The following is a 24,455-nucleotide window of genomic DNA, read 5'->3' on the forward strand; positions in this document are numbered from 1 at the left end:
ACACATCTCTACTAGCCATAGTTTTTTTTTGTAAACATATCTTTAAAAAAAAATTGTATTACTTTAAAAAATTTTTCTTGGCTGCACCAAGAAGCATGTGGGATATTAATTCCCTAACCAGGGGTTGAACCTGTGCCCCTCACACAGGAAGCACAGTCTTAACCACTAGACCACCAGGGAAGCCCCTCTACTAACCATACATTTTGAGTTAACCTATAAACTGCCCAATTTACCAGGCAAGGTGGGATTCTTACCACTGGTTTTCATTACTGCAGGGCACTGCTGAATCCTGGCAGTCTTGCCCCCACTACAGTAGTCACTGAATTCGTGATGGGTAAGGCTGCACTTCACTTCATGGGAAATAGATGGGGAAACAGTGGAAACAGTGTCAGACTTTATTTTTTTGGGCTCCAAAATCACTGCAGATGGTGACTGCAACCGTGAAATTAAAAGACGCTTACTCCTTGGAAGGAAAGTTATGACCAACCTAGATAGCATATTCAAAAGCAGAGACATTACTTTGCCAACTAAGGTCCGTCTAGTCAAGGCTATGGTTTTTCCAATGGTCATGTATGGATGTGAGAGTTGGACTGTGAAGAAGGCTGAGCACCAAAGAATTGATGCTTTTGAACTGTGGTGTTGGAGAAGACTCTTGAGAGTCCCTTGGACTGCAAGGAGATCCAACCAGTCCATTCTGAAGGAGATCAGCCCTGGGATTTCTTTGGAAGGAATGATGCTAAAGCTGAAACTCCAGTACTTTGGCCACCTCATGCGAAGAGTTGACTCATTGGAAAAGACTCTGATGCTGGGAGGGATTGGGGGCCGGAGGAGAAGGGGACGACAGAGGATGAGATGGCTGGATGGCATCACTGACTCGATGGATGTGAGTCTGGGTGAACTCCGGGAGTTGGTGATGGACAGGGAGGCCTGGCGTGCTGCAATTCATGGGGTCACAAAGAGTCGGACACGACTGAGCGACTGAACTGAACTGAACTGAACTGAAGGGCACTGATTCCTAAAATGTTGATGTTCACTCTTGCCATCACCTGTTTGACCACTTCCAGTTAACCTTGATTCATGGACCTAACATTCCAGGTTCCTATGCAATATTGCTCTTTATAGCATCGGACTTTACTTCCATCACCAGTCACATCCACAACTGGGTGTTGTTTTTGCTTTGGCTCCATCCCTTCATTCTTTCTGGAATTATTTCTCCACTGATCTCCAGTAGCATATTGGGCACCTACCGACCTGGGGAGTTCATCTTTCAGTGTCCTATCTTTTTGCCTTTTCATGCTATTCATCGGGTTCTCAAGGCAAGAATACCGAAGTGGTTTGCCATTCCCTTCTCTAGTGGACCACGTTTTGTCAGAAGGATGAGACAGAGGATGAGATGGTTGGATGGCATCACTGACTTGATGGACACGAGTTTGAGTAAGCTGTGGGAGTTGGTGATGGACAGGGAAGCCTGGCATGCTGCAGTTCATGGGGTCATGAAGAGCAGACACAACTGAGCGACTGAACTGAACTGAAGCTTGCACTTGACTTAGGAAAACTGAATCATGCTGTGTATAACTCTCAAAGTGAATCATCTGAAGAAGACATTGCAACAATTGGGCTTCCCAGGTGGTGCTAATGGTAAAGAACCCGCCTGCCAATGCAGGAGACATGAGAGACTCAGGTTTGACCCCTGGGTCAGGAAGATCCTCTGGAGGAGGGCACAGCCACGGATTCCAGTATTCTTGCCTGGAGAATCTCATGGACAGAGGAGCCTGGTGGGCTGCAGTCCATGGGGTCGCAAAAGAGTGGGACACGACTGAAGCAACTGAGCATGCATGAATGCACTACAACAGTTAAGAATACATCAATACATGTTAGATAAATATTTAATAATGCATGCAGGAAACGAGGCAGTCTTTTGGTTTGATGATCAAATCAACTATTCACCTGAAAACATTTCATAATTGTTTAATTGATCAATTTAACCCCTTGATTTCAATTTCCTAACTATATACTTGTAAGGAAGGCATTAATATTGAAGATTATTACAATGTCCAGGAGAGGAGACTGCTGTAATAAATAATGTAGCTTCTTTATGCTTCAGTTGCTTTCCTAAATTACTTATGAAACAGCAACAACTACTACTGCTGCTATTGGGAAAGTTGACATTATCCATTTCTTATTTAACAATGTAGTCATTAAAAGAGAGAGATACTTGGAGTGAGAAACTCATTACTGGATTAAATGCAGATTCTGGTATCTTGAGAAGCTATGTGTTTGGTTTGGCTGAAGGAACTCAAAAGCCACCAAGCAAGAGAATGACATTTGTTGTAGCCAGAGTAAACAATTTTTATTTCTGTTTTCCATATGCAAGCATATGAGTAGAACATAGCACATTTTATATTTGTACATTTTGGGAAAACATGTAGAATTATAATCATCATAATATGAAACACGTCCCTTATGCTACTGAATGTTTCATCACTGCTTGGGTGCTCTGCATGGGCAGGCAGGAAGGAAAATAGTGATCCCATGAGGTTTCAGTCCTAGTATGGATTGTATGATCCAGCCAGAAAGACCCACACCTGAATTGTCAAAGATCTGTAAAAATTTATTTTGTAATCTGTGTCCAGAAGCTGTGATTCAAGTATCATAGTAACTTATCAAATATAGCCCTTATTGCCAGGAAAATTTTCCTTGAACCTTAGTGAGATTTTTTTTTTCTCCCAATCTCAGTAGAGATGAAAATATTTCCCACTCTCTATAAACTCCAAGATTCTCTCTCTCTCTCTCCCAAAGAGAGTTATTTAGAGGCAGAATCACCACCACTAGACATAAACACCATCAAATTCGTGCCTGTCCAGCAAGACTTTGCCCAAAAGTTCAGAAAAATTGGAGGCCTTCTTATGAAATATCATTTCTCTACATTCAAACAGTTATGCCTGCCAGGTGAGATGTTTGCAGTAAACTTTATGAACTTCCGTATTTTGAGAAATCAACTGTGGGTGTTAAGACTGGAAACAGAAGACATTAATAAAAAGAAGTTATTGACAGGGTTTCCTTAGTGTCCAGTGGTTGAGAATCTGCCTTGCAATGCAAGGGACATGGGTTTGATCTCTGATCCAGGAAGATCCCACATGCTACAGAGCGACCAAGCCAGTGTGCACCACAGCTACTGAGCTGGCACTCTAGAGCGAGGGTGCGGCAACTGCCGAAGGCCGCACACTCTAGAGCCCATGCTCCACGACAAGAGAAGCCACAGCAAGGAGAAACCCGCGCACCACATCTAGAGAGTAGCCCCTGCTTGCTGCAACTAGAGAAAACGTGGGTAGCAGCGAAGACCCAGCACAGCCAAAAATAAATAAATAGATAGATATTATTTAAGAGGTTATTGACAATGTAAATAAGTTCTTCAACAGTGTGTGGCACATAATATGTGCTCAGTAAATATAACACATACTATTATAATTTTATTAAATGTAAATTTGGGGGGAAATTCACATTTAATGACAAATGGGAGCATGGAGATACACAGTTATAAATGTATACACCTATTTATGTATGTAATGGGTATATGTAAATAGAAGTGTCTGACTCTTCTAATTGCCAAAAATAATCTTTGCTTGTGAATTAATTCATCACTGTTTGCCGTTTGTTCTCCTGTTGAGAGTTGAAAGGAGATCGCTGGCAGAGGTGTGAATGGCTCATTTATTTTAGTTAATCATTAACCTCGAAGCCTCACCACAATTACTCTAATCTCAGCATTGAAACAACTTCAGTCATTGATGGACTGCCCAATCAACGAATTAAAATTGCAAAACACCCTGCCTGGTGCCCCCTTTCTCACAGATGCTAGAAGGTTTGAATGAGAAGGGCTGTCAGGTGGCGTCCAGCACGAAGCTCTCGTTTTACAAGTGAGGACAATGCAGCCCAGAGTCAAAAGGTGACTGGCCAGAGCCCACGGCCAATCCCAGAGGGGTCATCTCAAGACTGGACTTTGACCTCCGCATCCAGGCTCTGGCTAGTCTCATCATCTGGAAGGCTTTTTCTCCTGTGAAAAATCGAGTCTATCTGCTTACACTGTGAGAAGCCGCGACAGCTGGATTTGCGTCTGTGGCCTTTCCTGCATGGTGGCCTCCTAAGCCTCTCACAGGTGGAGAAGCAGGATGACGATCCTGAGATGATGAACTGAGGACCCCAGCAGGCCTCCCCTCTGCCTCCCCTTTTCTGTTCTGCTGTAGCAGATACCCTAAAAGAGACAGGTGCCCAGGAACACACCTCATTTTAGAATTAAAAAGTCTGCTGTTTTAGTTTTTGTTTTCCAAATGTATTTAAAAATTTTTTTTATTTATTTAATGTATCATCATTTTTTTGGATGCACGTGCTTTCTCTAATTGCCGAGAGCAGGGGCTGCTCTCCAGTCGTGATGTGAGGGCTTCTCATTGTGGAGCCTTCTCTTGTTGCAGAGCCCAGGCTCTAGGCATGCGGGCTTCAGTAGTGCTGGCACACCGGCTTAGCTGCCCCCAGGCAGGTGGACTCTTTGCAGACCAGGGATCGAACCCATGTCCCCTGCATTGGCAGGTGGATTCTTAACCACCGGACCGCCAGGGAAACCCTCCAAGTGTATTTTTATTTATTTATTTTTCCAAGTGTATTTCTAAATGAAGTCTTTGAAAATAGGTCACTGGAATCTCTTATATCTAGACAGCATTGTGGGTGAGAATAGGTTGTTGATGAGTTCAAGAAATCAGTGATCTCTGATTCTGATGTTCACAATGGGTGAATTCACCAGGAGCTACAAGCGCAGAACCTGCACGGAGAACGGGCCAGAGGCTGCCTGGGCCAGGATCAGGGTCTCCATGAGGCTGTGTCTCCAGCAGTAAGCCAAGTGCCTCGGGACATCATGGGTGCTCTGTGAAGTCGGTTGGATAAACTCATGAAAGCATAATAAGCAAATTAAATGTCTGCTTCTCCAAAACTTCCATGGGAATCTAAGAGTACCTTAATCTGGAGGCAGGCATTGGTGCTTTCTAAGTTATGTTTCTCAAACCAGATGGCTACTTTGGCAAGATCAAAACACCAACCAACCAGCCAAACACAACCCCAAACAAACCTTTAAACTTTTCTGTCTACCTCTGGTAGCTACTGCAAAGCACATTCCCACATCTGAGGGGCAGACTTAAACTCTAAGGATGACTTGGGAATGCACTCCCACACCCCACCACCTCCTTTTTTTTAAAAATATCTTTTATTTTACTTATTTATTTGTCTTAGTTGCAGCATATGAACTGTTAGTTGTGGCATGTGGGATCTAGTTCCCTGACCAGGGATTGAACCTGGGCCCCTTGCATTGGAAGCCAGAGTCTTAGCCACTGGACCATGAGGGAAGCCCCTCTCCACCTCCTCCTGTTTTCCATGAAGACCAGCTGGCCAGCTGCCTGCAGCACCTTAATCACCTCTTTAAGGTGCATCCATGGCAAAGCCCATTTCTCATTTTCTTACTTCTGTGGGGTTTTGTGTTTAGCATGGTGTTCGCATCAAGAAGAAATGAACACTTAAGTTTTGCCTGCTGACCTTTAAGACAATTCCTCCTTGACGAAGTCTTGGTCTCTCTGTGGCTAGAATTCTAGCCAGGCCGACTTCAGATTAAGCATGTCTGTGAAGTGGTGGAAGGTGCTTCCAACTGGCTCATCAGACAACTGTGTGTCATCAAAGGACTCATGCTCGGGGACAGGCGCTCCAGCCCAGAGTACACACGTACATGTCCCGCCAGCAAGAGACCTCGCCTGGCATGAGTATGCATGTTTTAGAGAAGGAGCAACAGGTGAGAAGGACAAAAGACAAAGCCAGGGTCCCCTCTCAAAGCCTGTAATGACACGTAGCCAAAGCCTCCTTTAGGAGTGTTCACTTTTCGAGGTGAAATTGCATCTGAAAACACGTTTTGCCATGAGAACACGGAGTTCTCTTTCTGGCAGCATCAACAATAAGACATCTTTATGTAGACTACAGTTTCTTTCCAGAGACATCAGAAAAGAACAGGATTTGCCTCATGGGTCTAAAAAGGACACCTGTGTCCTTTCTTAAAACCTTCCACTGTGTCGTTCCTACTTTTGGTTCTGAATTCTAGGAAGTCGGATCTGTGTGTCCCTGAGCCAAGAAGACAGAGTGCCCTGGGTCTTTCACATGGCAGCTACATTTCACAAAAGATGAGTGCTTCTTACCTGGTTTTTCCTGTGGCATTTAAAAATTCTGCACTGGACTTTGTCATATCTATTTTTTTCTACTCTCAAGGCAGCGCCACGAGCTAATGGGAGGGAGAAACATTAACTTCCCTTTGGCCCGAAGAAAGGTCAGCGCCACGTCTAGAATCACACAGGGACTCAGAATACCTGCCTGGGTGGTTTCTGAATCAGTTTGAAGGTTGGTTATTTAAAAAGCAGTAGGTGTTTATTCATTTGGGGATTCTCTTAAGCTCTGTTACCAAATGGTCCATAATCTAGATGAAGGGAAATCATTTAGTGTTTACTCACTGTTCCCAAGCCAGCAAAGTGAAAATAAAAATAGACTCAGGGGACTTCCCTGGTGGTCCAGTGGTTAGGAATTTGCCTGCCAGTTCAGGCGGACACGGGTTTGATCCCTGGTGCAGGAAGATGGCAACGAGAGAAAAACCTGCACAGCAACAAAGACCCAGCACAGCCAAAACTAAATAAATTAAAAATTAAAAAATATGTATATTCGGGAAAGCTTGTAGAAAATTTTTCTCATGATAAATCTACAGTCCAGTTACTAGGAAGCAGAAAAGTCTATTTGAAAGATAGCTCTAGCTTCTGAGACAGAGAAGGCAATGGCACCCCACTCCAGTACTCTTGCCTGGAAAATCTCGTGGACGGAGGAGCCTGGTAGGCTGCAGTCCATAGGGTCGCTAAGAGTCGGACACGACTGAGCGACTTCACTTTCACTTTTCACTTTCACGCGTTGGAGAAGGAAATGGCAACCCACTCCAGTGTTCTTGCCTGGAGAATCCCAGGGACAGGGGAGCCTGGTGAGCTGCCATCTATGGGGTCGCACAGAGTCTGACACGACTGAAGCGACTTAGCAGCAGCAACAGCTTCTGAGATGAAATTCATGAAGTAGATTTGCGCCCCTCTGACCACCCCCACCTCCATCCTAACTGTGAAAAAAATGCCCCCAAGTGGCAAGACCCACATCTAAGCCCACTTGACATTTAAAATTTTTTTCTTCTGTTTGGGTGAAAGCTGACTTTCCAAGTATCCACTCTTTTTCTGTCTTTACTTAGATGCTCGTATGGAGACAAAATGGTAGAGGAGGAAGGGAGTGCCGTGGGTGATTGAACAAGCTTGTTGCACACACTGGCAGCCTGGAATGCACCCTTATACCAGCTAATGCTAGTAATCACTGCATGGCAATGATCGGTTCTAAACAAAAGTTTCCCCGTAGTCATAGTCTCTCCAATTCAATAAAATAATCGTAGAAGTTGGTTGGAACCGCCTTAGTTCTTGCCCTGCTTTATGCTTTGCATGTGACACAACTGTAGTCCCTTTAACAGTCCAATCTCCTTTAAGCTCCCTTTTCAGCTAGAGCTGTGTATTTTCTGATTATGTTCTCCCATTTTCTCGGGCAGTTTGGAAATTTACCCATACCGGTAGCCCTCACCACACACAACAAAAGCAAAATAGCTCACACACCCACATCCCCAGACTAACAGGAGGATCGGCCCACCCGCTACCATCAGCCTGTATCATTGATCATCCATATGTACAAATAAGGGTCCTTTGGCCATTTTATTGAGCCAATTAAATTCTAATATAGTCCAAAGTTTACCAAATTGACCAGAAAACTCTTAGCCACCTAGTATAGCAATGAAATGAAGATACATCTTTCAAGAAGACGTTGGCAGGGCTTCCCTGGTGGTCCTGGGGCTGAGACTCTAAGCTCCCAGTGTAGGGGGCCCAGGTTCAATTCCTGGTCAGGGAACTAGATCCCACATGTCAAAACTAAGACCCAGTGCAGCCAAAAAAAAAAAAAAAGTGGGGGTGGGCATTGGCTGTGACAGTGACTAGGGAAGAGAGAAAATCCCTAGAATTCTTGGCAACTTGGTGAGTTCATTTGCCCTCTGTGGTGTATGGGTTTCCTCCAACTGATGATAATCACAGGAGCTGGTCCTACCAGATGTGAAAAAGACAACTGAAGAAGAAGGAAAACTTTCTCTACAAGCTGAAAGTAAAAGAAGCTAGCGAGGCTGATAATAGTGTCTATAGATTTTACATATGAAAAATTATAGACACTGATTTCAGTTATTAAAAACTGTGAGCTTAAGCTTTTTGATCGCTTAATTAAAGTTCTTGTTCAAAAAGTGTTCAAACACAACCTTGAACAGCTCAGTTTCTAAAATAACATCATAAGAGTGGGAGAGTGAAGAAATCTATGCACATCTGAACTACAGGAGAAATCCTATCACCAGTCACTAACAGTGAGTGCAGGAGTCCCAGTGTGCTTGTTAACCATCTCACTGAAAAGGCAATGGGGAGCCCTTGACAACGTTATTAAGGGGGATGAAAGCCTAGACTTGATAAACAATGCCTTACTCCAGAGCAGCTCAGCACGGTCTAGAACTGGAAAAGCTACCTTATTTTGCCCATGAAATCTGCATCTGTTTTGTTCCCTTTACAAGTGTCATCTGAGCCCCTTGTACCTTACCTTCTACTGTCTCAACCTTTAGCCTAAAGACACCCAAATTATGGTGTGCGTTCCAGATATTTCAATCACTAAATGTCAGTTCACCGAGGGGAAACGTCGGTTAAAATAAAAAGCAGATTTCTCACATTTATTGTCACGGCTTGCATGGCCTAGGTTCAAAATTTTCACCCTTGGAGACTTTCCTGGTGGACCAGTAGCTAAGACTGAACTCCTAAAGCAAGGGGCTTGGGTTCCACCCCTGGTCAGGGAACTGGATCCCGCATGCCGCAACCAAGAGTTCACGTGCCACAACAGGAGATCCAGTGTGCCTTCAAGAAGATTCTGCACGCTGCGACAAAGACCTGGCGTGATAAATAAATAGATACGTGTTAAAATTTTTCACTCTTATTCCATCTGGCCTCTCCACCCACACTCCCAGGTGGGAGAAAAGGAGACTAGAAAGGAAAAGAGCATGCAATTTCTTTCCTTTCAGGTTCTCTTAGTAAACTTTGGGTTCTGATTTGGACTATGTGTTAATATCCTGATATAATAATTCTGATAGCCTGAGTTCTGATATCAGAGTAGCCACATCTTATGGTTTTAACACTCCAGTGGCTCTGATGGTAGTTGAATCTATTAATGGCCACTTTCATTAGTGCACATATATAGACTCTCAAATTCAGTTCAGACTGAGCAGTCTGAAATTGTGCGAAGCACAGCAACTGGCCACTTGCTAGATGATCATCCACGGGCCAACACATTTTAATTCTACCTGCTTATTCAACCAGTTGGCAGACTAAAGAATGATATTATGTCCAAATCAAATTGTTTATCTTGCACTTCAGAGCATAAAGGAAATCCTAGGTGTCTGAGTTGGCTTCCCAAAGAATTTCCACTGACCCAGTTCATATTTTTCAACAGGAAGTCTTACAGACTCGGGAAATGATAAAATGTATGCAACTGACAGCCAAAGATGACCCCAGATAGAGGTCAGATATAAAATACCCAGGGACTTCCCTGGCAGTCCGGTGGTTACGGTTCTGTTCTTCCACCATAGGGAGCGTGGGTTCAATCCCTGTTTGGGGAACTAAGCTCCAGCATGCCACATGGTGCGGGGGGGGGGGCAGAATAAAATAAATAAAACATACACATTCGGAGAGATAGAAATAATACATTTGGGGGCATTTTCACAAAAAGTTGCCTCTTTGGGGAAGAAATGAAAATTATACTTCTTTACCTGAATTTTCAGATGTAACTCACTTGATAGAATACTGAAATCCTCTCTCATTTTTATGACAGAAATGGACTTGTATTTCTCTATAATAAGTGTCAGACCCAGAAAAATACAAAGATCTCAGGAAGAATGCAGCAAAACGTTCTCTGCAAAATCACATATCTAAAGGTAAGATTACCTTTTACTGATAAGTTATTAAAAGTCTACTCAAATGAAGCTACAGAATATGAATGCAAAGTAGTCAGAGTTACTTTTATATTTGGTATAATAGCTAATAAGGGCTTCCCTGGTGGTTTAGATGGTGAAGAACCCGCCTACAATGCAGGAGACCCGGATTCAATCCCTGGGTCAGGAAGATCCCCTGGAGAAGGGAATGGCTACCCACTCCAGTATTCTTGCCTTGAGAATTCCATTGACAGAGGAGCCTGGCGGGTCCATGGGGTTGCAAAGAGACTCAAATGAGCAACTAACACTTTCACTAATAGCTAAGAAGCTTAAAAAGAAAAGCAATATTATAACAGGACCAAACAAGTAAACAGCAGAGTCACCAGGCTTCTATCAAGCCTTCTTCCTAAGACTTTGTAAGACAGTATACAAGTTTCACTTTTTGTGGAAGCTTCTGGCATTTGGAAACGAATGGCTGAACTTGGTTCACGCCTAGAGGAAATATGCAGACACTTTGATTCAAGACACAATAAAATAACCAGTTTGCTCTTTGGCCTCAGACAGAATTGCCGCCGAGTAAGGGTTGTGTAGACTGGGGTTGGGAAAGAAGGCCACTTGGCAGGGAATGGAGGTATTAGAGAGAGCAAACAAGATTGCAGCAAATGTTACAGACCGCAACCCCCAGCACCAGCATGCAAAACCACTTGTTTATATGGCCCTTCTTCCCCAACTCAAATGGAAGTTCCACGTGGGCAGGGGTATTACATTTGGCTCACGGCTATTATCCCCAGTTTCTGGAAGAGTTCCTGGCTCATAAATATTTGATGAGTGAATGAACATCAACCAGCTTTCAGAAGACAGATTTGTCCAAAGAAGTTAGATTCCATGAATATCTAATGAGCAGCTAAGCAGTGCTGTGCTCAGTGTCCTTGGGTAAGGCAGAAGTCGCTCTATCGTGGTATGGAGTGCAGTGCTGAGGGGAGGGTGGTGCTGATGGTACTGGGGAGCATCTTTGGGAACACTGTCACTTGGAATGGTGTGTATTACATGCTGGGCTGTAGGAGCAGCAGAAGTGGAAGTGTTAGTCCCTCAATCCTGTCTGACTCATTTTGACCCCATGGACTATAGCCCGCCAGTCTCCTCTGTCCATGGGATTCTCCAGGCAAGAATACTGGAGTGGGTTGCCATTCCCTTCTTCAGGGGATCTTCCTGACCCAGGGATCGAACCCATGTCTCCTGCATTGCAGGCAGATTTTTCACTGGCTGAGCCACCAGTGAGAGGCAGAAACTGGGACCCAAATGCCAGGCCTGACCTTGAAATTTAGTGCCCTGGGCTTCCCATGGACAGGAACCACTTAATTTGTCTTGCATGCTTGGTGCCAGCTCAGGGTGCTTCCAGCAGCTTCTCAGTAAATGCCTGGGAGTCCAGAAGCTGGCAAGAGGGATCCAGGGAGGGCTCCAGCCTAGCTGCAGGACCAGCAGGCTGGCTGAGACAGCCTGGGACTAGGCCCAGGCCTCCATTCCCACCTCTCTCCCTCGAAAGCCAAAGGCAAGTCCAGGACAGGGACTGTCAGACTGAGGGCTGAGAACTTGTGTCCCAGAATTAAATGTTAATATGTGAAACCCCAGGGCCCTATTTGAGACTTCCTATATAAAAATCTTAGGAGCAGGACCCTGAAACTAGCATTATAAGTAAGTTTCCAGATAAATCTCCTGCAGGTACCAAAGGCTGAATTCTACTAAAGTAGAATCTAGTAATAATTCTCTCTCAAGAACCTGTGTTAGTAACTGAAATCCCAAGGGCAGGAGAAATTAATATTTGGGGTGGTTCCTATGGACCAGGAGCTGTTCAAAATTCTTTCACATATAATAACTCAATATTCAATAATTCAAAGGGGTAGTTTTAGTATGTATTTTTTAAATTTTAAATTTGCTTATTTTTAATTGCAGTATAATTGCTTTACAGAATCGTGCTGGTGTGTTAGTTGCTCAGTTGTGTCCGACTCTTTTAGACCATGGACTGTAGCCCCCAAGCCCCCTCTCCATGGATGGGATTCTCCAGGCAAGAATACTAGAGTGGGTAGCCATGCCCTTCTCCAGGGGATCTTCCTGACAAAGGGATTGAATCTGGGTCTCCTGCACTGCAGACAGATTCTTTACCATCTGAGCCACCAGGGAAGTAAGGATAGTAAATAACTTGTGCTGGTTAGGATAGTAAATAACTTGCCTAACATTGCCTAGCAGGTACATAGTTTAATTGCTGAGACCACATGCTCCCCTATGTCTTGCTGCATTTGGGGGAAATGCCCCATGGAGGAGTCAGGACATTCCGTTGTGTCTGTCTTTATTCAGTTTCTGATTTGCTGAATCTGTCAAGATGAATTTCTGGAAGTCAAGATTTGAGGTTTTATACATACATTAGATCTAGACAGAGAGTGTCGAAACCACCTATGACTTTAATGATCCTTGTAAAACGGCTGAACAATAGATGGAAGTAGTTTGTCCGGGATCAGAAAACTCGGGGTACAGGACAAACAAGTATCTTAAGAGGACAACAGTGGTGTGTGTGTGTGTGTGTGTGTGTGTGCTCATGGGCACGCGAACGGTCACTTCTGACACTGCCACTCTGCTCCAGGTCTTCTCAGATTTCAAAGAGAAGCCAAAAGTCCAGCTTTCCCTGTGAAATATCCTGATTTTTAATACAGATAACGAATTCAAAAGTTTAAAACACACTTCAAAGGGCAAACAAACAGGCCTGGAAAACGAGGAGTGGAGAATGGAGCACCAGCCTACAACCTACCTCCCAGGGACTTCTCTGCAAGCATTAGCTAGGATGTGGTTCAGTGAAACCTCTGTCTGGGCATCCTGTTTCCACGAACATCCATCCTATCAGTGCTGCTGTTCAGTGTGATAAAGCACACATCACTGCGTCTTTGATTTTATGCAGGTGCATGAGACCTGGCCCAAAGACATTTTTGTAACCTGAATTGGGCCTTTCTATTAACCTACCATGGAAAAGATGTCCCATTTTGATTTTAGAGTGATCGTCAGACCTCATTGGCCAATTGAAAATGAATGACTTCCAGCTTATTTGAAAGGAAAAATGGGGTGCATTCTTTGGGAGAAGAGCCTTCAGTTTTAGTAAGCACCCCCTACTGCATCTGTTTTGTATTAATTGATTGCATTTGGAAATTTCCTAAGAAGCACTTCTTGGCACTTAAGCATTAAAGCTGCTCTATTTCAGAGCAGAAATTCTCACATACAGACCTGATAATGTGATTCAGCGCATATGATGTAATGACACACTTTCTAAAACTGTAAATTTGTAACAACGAATAGGGTTTTCGTCCCTTTCATTTAATGATTTACAATGTTAACTTATGGAGAATGACTATGAAGGAACCAATGCATAATTGTTGCTTTTAACCCTTCATTCTTTCAGTGCTGGCAGCGCCTTAGGGCATCTCATCTATTTTAAGCCGGAGTTAAAAGGATATACTCCTTCTGTGCTTTGCTTTTTGCAACGTGTTTGCAACGTGTATGCGTTTACGTCGTGTTATCAAGTGAAGCAAGGTAACCGGCCCGAAGCAGAAATCATCACCAAATCAACTTCACACGATGTCACCACGTCACCATCACCCACTGTTAAACACAGCAGAGACGCACACGCATCAGCGTGGATGGATCAGAAAGGCGCTCACACGGCTCACCCGCAAAGACTCCGAATTTCAAGACTCAACAGAACGCCGCCATGGAAGTGAAGCCGGCGGGTTCTATTCTCACTTATTTTCATGACTTTTTTTTTTTTTTTTGTAGTTTTCCACTGTTAAGAAAAGCGCATCAGAGGAATCTGGTGGATTTTGGAGAAGAGTGGCCTCCTGCCTCCCGGAAGTCTGACGGAGCCCAGTTCCCGGACTGTGAGGCCGCGGGCCCCGGGGAGCGCCCCTCGTGCCCCGAGGGCCACGGTCCCCGCTCCCCGATGTCCCCGTCGCCGCCGCCGGTGCTGCTGCCGCCGAGGCCCGGGCGGGGTGGGACGGGGCGGCCTGCGCTTGGTTTGGTGGTGGTTGCTTTTTGCTTTTTTGTTTTGTTTTTGCTTCTTCCAGGAAAGCCCCGCCGTCCTTCTCTACTCTTCCAAAGTGGGTCCGCTGTCCCAGAGCAGCGCTCGCGATCCACATACACCCGTCCTCCGGCTTCGCCGGGGAAGGGTCCGCGCCCTCTCCCTCCTCTGACTCGACTTCCTCCTTCCTCCCCCGCGCTCCTCCCCCACCCTCCTCCCTCTCTCCCCCTCCTCTCCCCCCGCAAGCGTCTGCGGGCCCTGCACAGTCTCCTCCTCCCACCCCCTCCTCCCGTCCCTCGTACTCCCCCTCCCCGCCTCGTACTCCTCCTCCCCCGACTTCCTCCCTCCCCCACCACCCCCCCTACCCCGACCTCCCTTTCTCCAACTTCCTTGCCTCTTCCCCTCCCCTCCTCCTCTCACCTCCCGCCTCCTCCTTCCTCCACCTCCTCCCTCCCCATCTTCTTTCCCACCCCTCCTCCCCGATCTCCGCGCCCCCGGCCCCCTAGGGCTGCGGGCGGCTCCCGGGTGTCGGCCGTAGCACACACGCTCGGGCAGAGTGTGGTCCCCAGGCTCCGAATCTGGAACTCGGCTGGGGAAAGGGGGCTGGCCCTGCCAGCTGCCCGGGACCGGCCTCTAGCCCTGCCCGTCCGCGCCCGGAAAGCCGGGCTGCTCACTTTCGTGACGATTCTGCCCTTGACGTTGAGCACGGATTAAAGGGCGGTAGTACTTTCTGTTTTAGAAAGTGTTGTGAGAGCGCCAGATGGGAGAGAGAGGGAGGCAAGAGAGAGCGGGGAGCAAGTTGGTGCGGTGGGCCGGGGATGGAGGGTCCTAATTTAGGGCGGAATTGCGCTGCAGGGGCCGGTCGGTGTACCGACCAGGTGGCCCGGACCTCGAAACCCCAGGGAAAGAAGTGTGTGGTATTTCTGCCTGCAGAAATGAGGCCACACGTACTCGTTTCCCACTTCTTCAGACTCAGTAGCTCCAGATCGTGTGAGTCTGTTTTATTCCCATTTGCACACGAGGACATTGAGGCAGGGGACAGGCTGAGTGTCTTGGGCTCTGTCACAGAGCTCTTGGTAGCCCACTCAGGGTTCAAACCTAGATGTCTGTGACTCCTAACCCATATTCTACTGTGACCTAGCTGGTTCGGACAAAAGGTTCGGCTTTAGCACACCTTGTTTGCAGGACAGGCAGGTAGATTTGCAGGTAGGTATGTGCTCAGAATTCTTTGCAGATTCCTATTTCACAGTGGAGGTAATCGGTTCATCTTTAGCCCCAGGATGTTGAGCAGACCTTTCATTAGCAGGAGTCTCTGGATTCCTAGACTCTCTCCAGACTTGAGTGCTGGAGGAGCTATGCCTGCCTGCAGTTAACCCAAGTCTCCCAGGGGTTCATTAGGGAAATTCCCTAGGCCCCAGGCTGGCTGGTTTCCTGGTGCAGAATTGCTAGACTACCCAGTAAGAGTTCTTCAATCCCCCCAGTTCCCGTTCTCTTGCAAAGGAAATCTACAGTAGCGGGAAACCAGCCAAGGTGAGTTAAACTTGAAGGTTTAATGGGACTCATGCAACATACCCAGAAACTTCTGCTGGACCATGGAAAACCCCTGGGAATAACTGGAATTTTGGCCCTTTGGGTACTTTTCAAGATGTTTGCTCTGGAGACTAAGGAGAAAGGTGGTGATGGAATGCCTGTGGTCCTCCATACACGTGTGTTCCTTTCCTGTTTATCCCCAGGAAATATAAAACACATCTGGTTCTCTCAGGCTCTTCCACAGTTTCTTTTCAGAAAATTTCAAGACACTGCTAAGGATGGTTTTTGCTTCCGTTGCTGTTTTTACTTCTACTTAATATCTACACACACATAAATTAGCAGAACACACCCTAATCCTCACCCACAAATGAGATAAAGATTTGACAAGCCTAGCCTTCTAAGAAAGTCTGTGGGAAGCTTGGTTCTCTAATGTAATGTGTGACATCTGTTCCAATACAGTGCAGGGGAATCCGTGTTAAAGATGCTGTGTCGAAGAATAATACCTCAGGGTGCTATCTGATGGCTCATTTATTCCTAAACTTCATACAGCTCCCATATTGATAAATAAATCCCCCCACAGGAGCACTAAGAAGTTCTCTTCCTGGTTATCCTTTCTCCTTTTTTATGGTTTAAGAGCGGAAGCCACCAGAAATGGGGATTAGTACAACCTGACACATAAGCCCTTTTTTTTTCTTTAATTTATTTTTGTGTATTTATTTATTTGACTGTGCCGGGTTGTAGTTAAGGCATGTGAACTCTTAGTTGCAGCTTGCAGGATCTAGTTAGTTCGCTGACCAGGGATGGAACCTGGACTCCTGCATTGTTAGCGCAGAGTCTTAGCCACTGGACTGCCAGCGACGTTCTCCCCAAGCCTTGTCTTTGGAGTGGGTGGGTGCCATAGTGAGCTGTGTCTTCTTAGGCAGACAGCCAGGAAAGGAAGGAAGCCGGTGCCACCGGGCCAGCGGGCAGCAGCCACGAACCCCTGCAATGCAAGGGGCACCTGTGGTTCTGGGCAACTGTGCCACAGCAGAATCAGGCCACTGTCTCCAGGGTGGCCACCTTCCCTCGTCTTGTTGTCAGGATGATCTCTGGGGGCCTAAGGGCAGGCGTTCCCTGACTGGAGGAAGGGCCTGTGGAGGGTGATCGGAGACTCTTCTACTTCCCGCTGGGCACCCTGAAGAGGAGAAGAGACCTGACCACTCTCCTGTCTCAGCCAGGGGCCAGTGCAGTTGACTCAGAGCTGCTTCCTCATCTAGCCTTGGAGCCTTCGCTACCTACATACTCGACCGCCCAGGCGGGTTTGCAACCACCGTGCCCTGGGCTCCAGACCCTTCTGGCCACGGCACCTCTGCCGAATCCCACTCTCAGTACCGTTTCTAGGGAATCCAGAGGGGAGTCCAGGCTAATACGCTCCCTGAGAAACAATGTGGAATGTAGGTATCTGCCTTTTGATGGGGACCATCAACAGATCCCATTAAAAGACACTTGCTCCTTGGAAGAAAAGCTGTAACTACCCTACACAGCGTGTTAAAAAGCAGAGACATTACTTTGTCAACAAAGGTCCTTCTAGTCAAAGCTATGGTTTTTCCAGTAGTCATGTATAGATGTGAGAGTTGGACCATAAAGAAAGTCGAGCACCAAAGAATTGATGCTTTTGAACTGTGGTGTTGGAGAAGACTCTTGAGATCAAACCAGTCAATCCTAAAGGAAATCACCCCTGAATATTCCTTGGAAGGACTGATGCTAAAGCCAAAGCTCCAATACTTTGGCCACCTGATGCAAAGAGCCAACTCATTGGAAAAGACCCGACTCATTGGAAAAGACCCTGATGCTGGGAAAGATTGATGGCAGGAGGAGAAGGGGACAACAGAGGATGAAATGGTTGGATGGCATCACCGACTCAAAGGACATGAGTTTGAGTAGGCTCCCGGAGATGGTGAAGGACAGGGAAGCCGGGCATGCTGCAGTCAATGGGATCGCAAAGAGTTGGACACAACTGAGTGACTGGACAACAATTGTCAGACCGTGCTCAGACCCCAGGGCTGGCTCTGGGATGGGCAAGCTTTGGGCCTGGGCTGTGACAGAACGTGAGGAAGGTGCTTGCGGTTGTCAACGCCTCTTAAATCATCCTGGAAGAGAGAGCCACTTACTTCTGCACAGGCTGCCGCTGGCTCTGTCAGAGGAAGATGAACTACGAGTAATAAAAACAAGATGAAGTTCTGTGTAAATCTCTCCAGCGCACAAAGATTGTAGAAAGTTGAGGATGAAAAGGATATTAAATACAGTCTACATCTACCTCCTCATTCTGCAGCTGTAAAAACTGAGGCCCAGGGAGTTGTGTGGACTGACTGTCACACAGCCGCTCCAGCTCCACCAGCTTTGCATGGCTGTCGCGTTACATCCTTGGAATGGGTCCCTGGTCCTAGAGCATCTTTTGAAAATAGGTAAAGAGAAATCCTTGGAGGCCTTGCTGTGAAGAGGCTCCTGCAATGCAGGAGATGTGGGAGTTGTGGGTTCGATCACTGGGTTGGGACAATCCCCAGGAGGAGAAAATGGAAACCACTCCAGTATTCTTGACTGGAAAATCCCATGAACAGAGGAGCCTGGCGGGCTGTATTCCATGGGGCCACAGAGAGTCAGAAACGACTGAAGTGACTTAGCATGCACGCACAGAGAGAAATCCATCCTCTGGCATCTTCACCTCCCTCTATGTTCATTGTTTCCAGCTGCTAAAAATTGGCACTTTTAAAAGCGGGTCATCCTACCGGTCATGGTGGGCTGGGGCTCCGGTGAGTGCCGACTTAAGAGGAGGGAGGACAGGCCAGTGGTTGGAAGCTTAATGGGTCAGCCTCCTGCCTGGAACCTGGGGATTTCTGTCGCTCAAGTCCCTGGGTGTGTGCCCTCAGCAAATACTAACCCACAGAATCAATTGCCAACTGCAGTCATCTGTACATTTGCCCTCGGGGGCTGGAAAGCTTTAGGAAATGCTATTTCCTAATCTCGTTGGCCTTGGATTGGAAAGATGTTTGTGTCCGGTCCAGTCTTCAGAGAGTAAATGTGTACCTAGGGCCTGCAGAGCTCTCCAGAATCCTTTAAGGCACCTGGCTATCAAGAAAGACCCATGGATGCTTCTGGCTCTGTCTTTGCCTCAGTTAAGACCTTTGGGTTGCAAGTCATCAACCTAAACTGGCTGAAGCGGGAAGGGAAGTACATAGATAAAGCCATGTCTCATTGAGGCCCAGGACAGGTGGCTGCCACCCAGCCAGGCAGGACCCCTCTCCAGCTTTGTCCCTGATGCCTGTCTCTTCTCTCTCTGCAGTCGACTTTGTTTCTTCCTCTTGGTGGGCAGCTGGGCCGGGAGGGAGATGATCCCTCTATGATGACCACTATTATGACCACTAATATCTCCTACAGAGATTAGTAGCCAAGCAATTGGTTGTTCTCAGCCCAGTACCAAATTCTCAGAAGGGAGGATGCGATTGGCCCAGCCTGGACCAGGTACACAACCTGATCCAAGCTAGGTGGCCACAGGTAGGCCCGTGAGCAGGCTGAGGGTCCCAAAGAGTAGAATGAAGTGCAGTGAAAAGTCACTTCCCAAGGTGACTTTCCTAGGAATCGTTCCAATTAGATGTTCTTATAGAAAGATGATGCTAAAGCTGAAACTCCAGTACTTTGGCCACCTCATGCGAAGAGTTGACTCATTGGAAAAGACTCTGATGCTGGGAGGGATTGGGGGCAGGAGGAGAAGGGGACGCCAGAGGATGAGATGGCTGGATGGCATCACTGACTCGATGGACATGAGTTTGGGTGAACTTCGGGAGTTGGTGATGGACAGGGAGGCCTGGTGTGCTGCAGTTCATGGGGTTGCAAAGAGTCGGACACAACTGAGCGACTGAACTGAACTGAACTGAACTGATAGAAAAGTGGTCAGTGTAGGTGCGAGTTGGGGTTACTCTAGAGGCTGAATTTGCCTAAATTCTTGAGTGACAAATTCCCTATCATCAATAGTGCCACCGGGGAAGCCCAAAATATTGATGGGTGTGTCCTGTATAAGCAAAAGTTCTGGGGTACTTGATAATTTTTAATAGTGTAAAGGTGTACTGAGACCAAAATGGTGGTGCTAGTGGTAAAGAACCCACCTGCCAATTCAGGAGACATAAGAGACTCAGGTTTGATCCCTGTGTTGGGACGATCCCCTGGAGGAGGGCATGGCAGCCCACTCCAGTATTCTTTGGCGAATCCCATGGTCAGAGGAATCTGGTGGGCTACAGTCCATAGGGTTACAAAGAGTAGGATACAACTGAAGCAACCTAGCACACATGCACTTTGAGATTATTGCTCTTATTTATCTATCTGAGATGGTCATTTTTTGCCCCCAAATTTCTCTTTTAGAAGGCATTGGGCATGTCTATTTGATTCTGGGCAAAACTGTGAATGACTACTATTTTTGTACACAAACTTTGGGTTATTGCTCATTTTTTCTGTTCAGGAAACATGTATTGAGCCCCTATTATATGTGTTCCAGGCGTTGTGCTGGACTCTGTGATGGTGTAAGGGGTTAGACTAGCGTGACCTCTGCCCTCCTCAAGATTTGTGATCTAACACCCATCGTTTAAAAGTGGACACTTAATTTCTAGATACATAGGATTTTGTTTAAAGTATCTTTACTATTAATTTCTCATTTTGATACTAATTTCTCACTTAAAGGCTTTCTTCTCGGCAGTCACCCTATGTGTTTTTTGCAGTCTGACTTTATTGAAGTTTTTGATGGCTAAGGCAAAGATCTTTCTTGGTAAATGTCATTTGAAAATATGTGGGTTATTTTCAAATATCTTTTGATAGTGATTTCTAACAATTCCACGGTGATAAGAGAACAGATTCTGGATTTCAATACCTTTAGACCATGAAACTTTTGCACATTGCTTTATGTCCCTGATTGTATCCTACTGTTCTGTGAAAATGTGTAAATCTTAATTATGTTGAACTGGTTCATATTGCGTTTCAGGTCTACTATATCTGCCTACTTCTCTGTATATTCATTCTGTTAATTTGGGGGAGTTTGATATTGAAATTCCAACTAAAAATCTTATCTACTTAAAAAAATAATTGTAATATATAGTAGAACTGTATGTAACCTTGTTCTGTATTTTCCAAGTCTCCTGTGATTTTTATCATACTTTCATAATTAAAAAAATAAAGTTAAAATAAAAAAGATTAGATATAGCCAATTAAAGGGACTAAAAGGCCTTTGTTTTTTTTTTAAAAAAAGAGAGATCTGTAATCACACCAACAAAGGCCATTGCTCCTTAAAAAGTAACATTTATTAAGATTTAGGAATTAGGACCGGATATCTTTAGGTGGTCATCATTCAGCTTACTGCAGAGAGCTACCAAGAAAATCTGATATGCTTTTAATGTACATTTTGATATGTTTAAGTTTATAATCAAAGTCTGGAAGTTTAGGGAATTATATTTTTGATTTATTGTTTGGAAAAGAAGTATGTGAATATTTAAAGGAGTGTTGCTTGTTTTTAAAAGTTAACTTTTATTTTAAATAAATAAATCAGACTTTTAAACAATAAATATAAAAGAAATATAAAAGATTTGTGATCTAGTTTGAAAAGGGGGCACAGTGATGACTTGAAAATAATTCAGGATCAATGTCAAACAAGGTGGAAACTGCTTTTGTTTATTTTCACTGAACTACCAATTTAAAAAAATACTATTTATTTTACTGAGTCTGAATATCTGAGGTTAAAGAATTTCCTGGCAGGAGGACATCACATGCCAGATATTGAATCACATCGTGTGTTTTAAGTTACAGCAGCTTTGGCCTGTTATTATTGTGTTTGGAGATATTATACATTTTGAGCAAATTGAGTATAGGTAAACAAAAATCTAAATTAGTATTAGACTTGTATTTCATTTTTTTGTTTGTTTCTTTTGTTTTTATACTTGTATTTCAAAAAGAGTTTTCAATTTGGAAATGATCAATTTTTCAAGGAAATGATCAATACCTCTATTGATTGGGCTTCCCTGGTGGCTCAGATAGTAAAGAGTCTACCTGTAATGCAGGAGACCTGGGTTCAGTCCCTGGGTTGGGAAGATCCCCTGGAGAAGGGAATAGGTACCTACTCCAGTATTTCTGGAGGAGCCTGGTGGGCTACAGTCCATGGGGTTGCAAAGAGTCAGACACGACTGAGCAACTAACTTTTTTTTTAATTGATGGAATGAAAAGTTTACTGTATATGTCAAGGCTGTATATTGGCACCCTGCTTATTTAACTTATATGCAGAGTACATCATCAGAAATGCTGGGCTGGAGGAAGCACAAGCTGGAATCAAGATTGCCAGGAGAAAAAGCAATAACCTCAGATATGCAGATGACACCACCCTTATGGCAGAAAGTGAAGAACTGAAGAGCCTCTTGATGAAAGTGAAAGTAGAGAGTGAAAAAGTTGGCTTAAAGCTCAACATTCAGAAAAGTAAGATCATGGCATCCGGTCCCATCACTTCATGGCAAATAGATGGGGAAACAGTGGAAACAGTGGCCGGCTTTATTTTTCTGGGCTCCAAAATCACTGCAGATGGTGATTGCAGCCATGAAATTAAAAGACGCTTACTCCTTGGAAGGAAAGTTATGACCAACCTAAACAGCATATTAAAAAGCAGAGACATTACTTTGTCAACAAAGATCCGTCTAGTCAAGGCTATGGTTTTCCCAATAGTCATGTATGGATGTAAGAGTTGGACTGTGAAGAAAGCTGAGCGTCGAAGAATTGATGCTTTTGAACTGTGGTGCTGGATAAGACTCTTGTGGGTCACTTGGACTGCAAGGAGATCCAACCAGTCCATCCTAAAGGAGATCAGTCCTGGGTGTTCATTGGAAGGACTGATGTTGAAGCTGAAATTCCAATACTTTGGCCACCTAATGCGAAGAGCTGACTCATTGGAAAAGACCCTGATGCTGGGAAAGATTGAGGCAGGAGGAGAAGGGGACGACAGAAGATGAGATGGTTGGATGGCATCACCAACTCAACGGACATGGGTTTGGGTAGACTCCAGCAGTTGGTGATGGACAGGGAGGCCTGGCGTGCTGCGGTTCATGGGGTCGCAAAGAGTTGGACACGACTGAGCGACTGAACTGAACTGATACTTAAAACATGATTCAAGTTAGCACAACTTTTCAGTGCTTGTATAATGCATTTAGGAAGACAAAACTACATTGTACAATTACAGTAACAAAGAAGGAAGCAAGCTTCTAGGTATGGCCATGTCTGATGTTAGGGGAGCCTCAGGCCAGGAGGAAAAGTGCAGAGTTGGCAAAAGAGAGATGCCAATGTGTGCCAAATGTGAGGTGTACATAGGACTTCATTTCTTTGTTTTACATCAGGGTTGGGTTGGAAGGTCAGGTGGTGGGTGTGTGTACATCTCAGTATCTTAGACAAGAATCTTTTAGTGTCCTTGTTGAGTAATGAAGAGATGTAGGGTAGATAGAGGGCCAATTAGACTGATTTGCAGCTGGTTGAACAATCACTTCCCAAAAAGTCTTGGTAATGGATACATTCCAACTCTGACAGAGGTCTCTATTGGCTCGCACAGGGCTCTGTCTCAGCCTCCTGCAATATAGTCTTCTTATAACTGACGTCCTGAAGAAATCTGGAAAGGACAGCTTATACATTAAGATGCTATCTCTTTAGGGTCCAAAAATATGTTTTAAAACTAGATGCCAAGTCTTAGAAGATAGAATTTAGTAGAGAGGTAATCCCACCGTTGGACACCCCCCTCCCCCGCCTGCTGCCAAAGCCATCCAAACAAGCCTAGGGTGTTTGGAACCTGGCATGTAAAATGGAACCAGGATGAGACAAATACAAAGATGTGTCTGTAAAGACAGTGTTCTGAGTAGGCTACCACTTGGGTTCTAGGATGTTCCCTGAAGCTCCATGATGTTAGAAGGTATTGGGCCAAGGTGGATGAGGGTGAGAATAAGGAAGATACTCAGATGGGGCGTGTGCTTTAAGAGTGCAGTATGGAGTGCAATGAAGTGTCTGGTAAGAGTCCTCTATACATCACAGCAGGATCCTCTATGACCCACCTCCCAGAATATTGGAAATAAAAGCAAAAATAAACAAATGGGACCTAATTAAACTTAAAAGCTTCTGCACAACAAAGGAAACTATAAGCAAGGTGAAAAGACAGCCTTCAGAATGGGAGAAAATAATAGCAAATGAAGCAACTGACAAAGAATTAATCTCAAAAATATACAAGCAACTCCTACAGCTCAACTCCAGAAAAAAATGACCCAATCAAAAAATGGGCAAAAGAACTAAATAGACATTTCTCCAAAGAAGACATACAGATGGCTAACAAACACGTGAAAAGATGCTCAACATCACTCATTATCAGAGAAATGCAAATCAAAACCACTATGAGGTACCATTTCACGCCAGTCAGAATGGCTTTGATCCAAAAGTCTACAAGCAATAAATGCTGGAGAGGGTGTGGAGAAAAGGGAACCCTCTTACACTGTTGGTGGGAATGCAAACTAGTACAGCCACTATGGAGAACAGTGTGGAGATTCCTTAAAAAACTGGAAATAGAACTGCCTTATGATCCAGCAATCCCACTGCTGGGCATACACACTGAGGAAACCAGAAGGGAAAGAGACACGTGTACCCCAATGTTCATCGCAGCACTGTTTATAATAGCCAGGACATGGAAGCAACCTAGATGCCCATCAGCAGATGAATGGATAAGAAAGCTGTGGTACATAT

General features: G+C 45.1%; 1 protein-coding gene across 1 annotated transcript in view; it reads left to right on the plus strand.

Moving 5' to 3' along the window:
• Nucleotides 1-24,070, plus strand: part of LOC138990199 (uncharacterized) — a 32,393-nt gene extending 8,323 nt beyond the window's left edge. The window contains exons 2-3 of the mRNA XM_070380466.1: nt 9,997-10,099; nt 13,539-24,070. Of these exons, the coding sequence (XP_070236567.1) occupies nt 13,848-14,867 (1,020 nt within the window). The 5' untranslated portion in view covers nt 9,997-10,099; nt 13,539-13,847 and the 3' untranslated portion in view covers nt 14,868-24,070. The remainder of the gene's footprint in view (nt 1-9,996; nt 10,100-13,538) is intronic.
• Nucleotides 24,071-24,455: the final 385 nt, after the last annotated feature.

The sequence above is a fragment of the Bos mutus genome, chromosome 12 (genome assembly GCF_027580195.1).
Source record: "Bos mutus isolate GX-2022 chromosome 12, NWIPB_WYAK_1.1, whole genome shotgun sequence".
In the NCBI taxonomy this organism is placed as follows: domain Eukaryota; kingdom Metazoa; phylum Chordata; class Mammalia; order Artiodactyla; family Bovidae; genus Bos; species Bos mutus.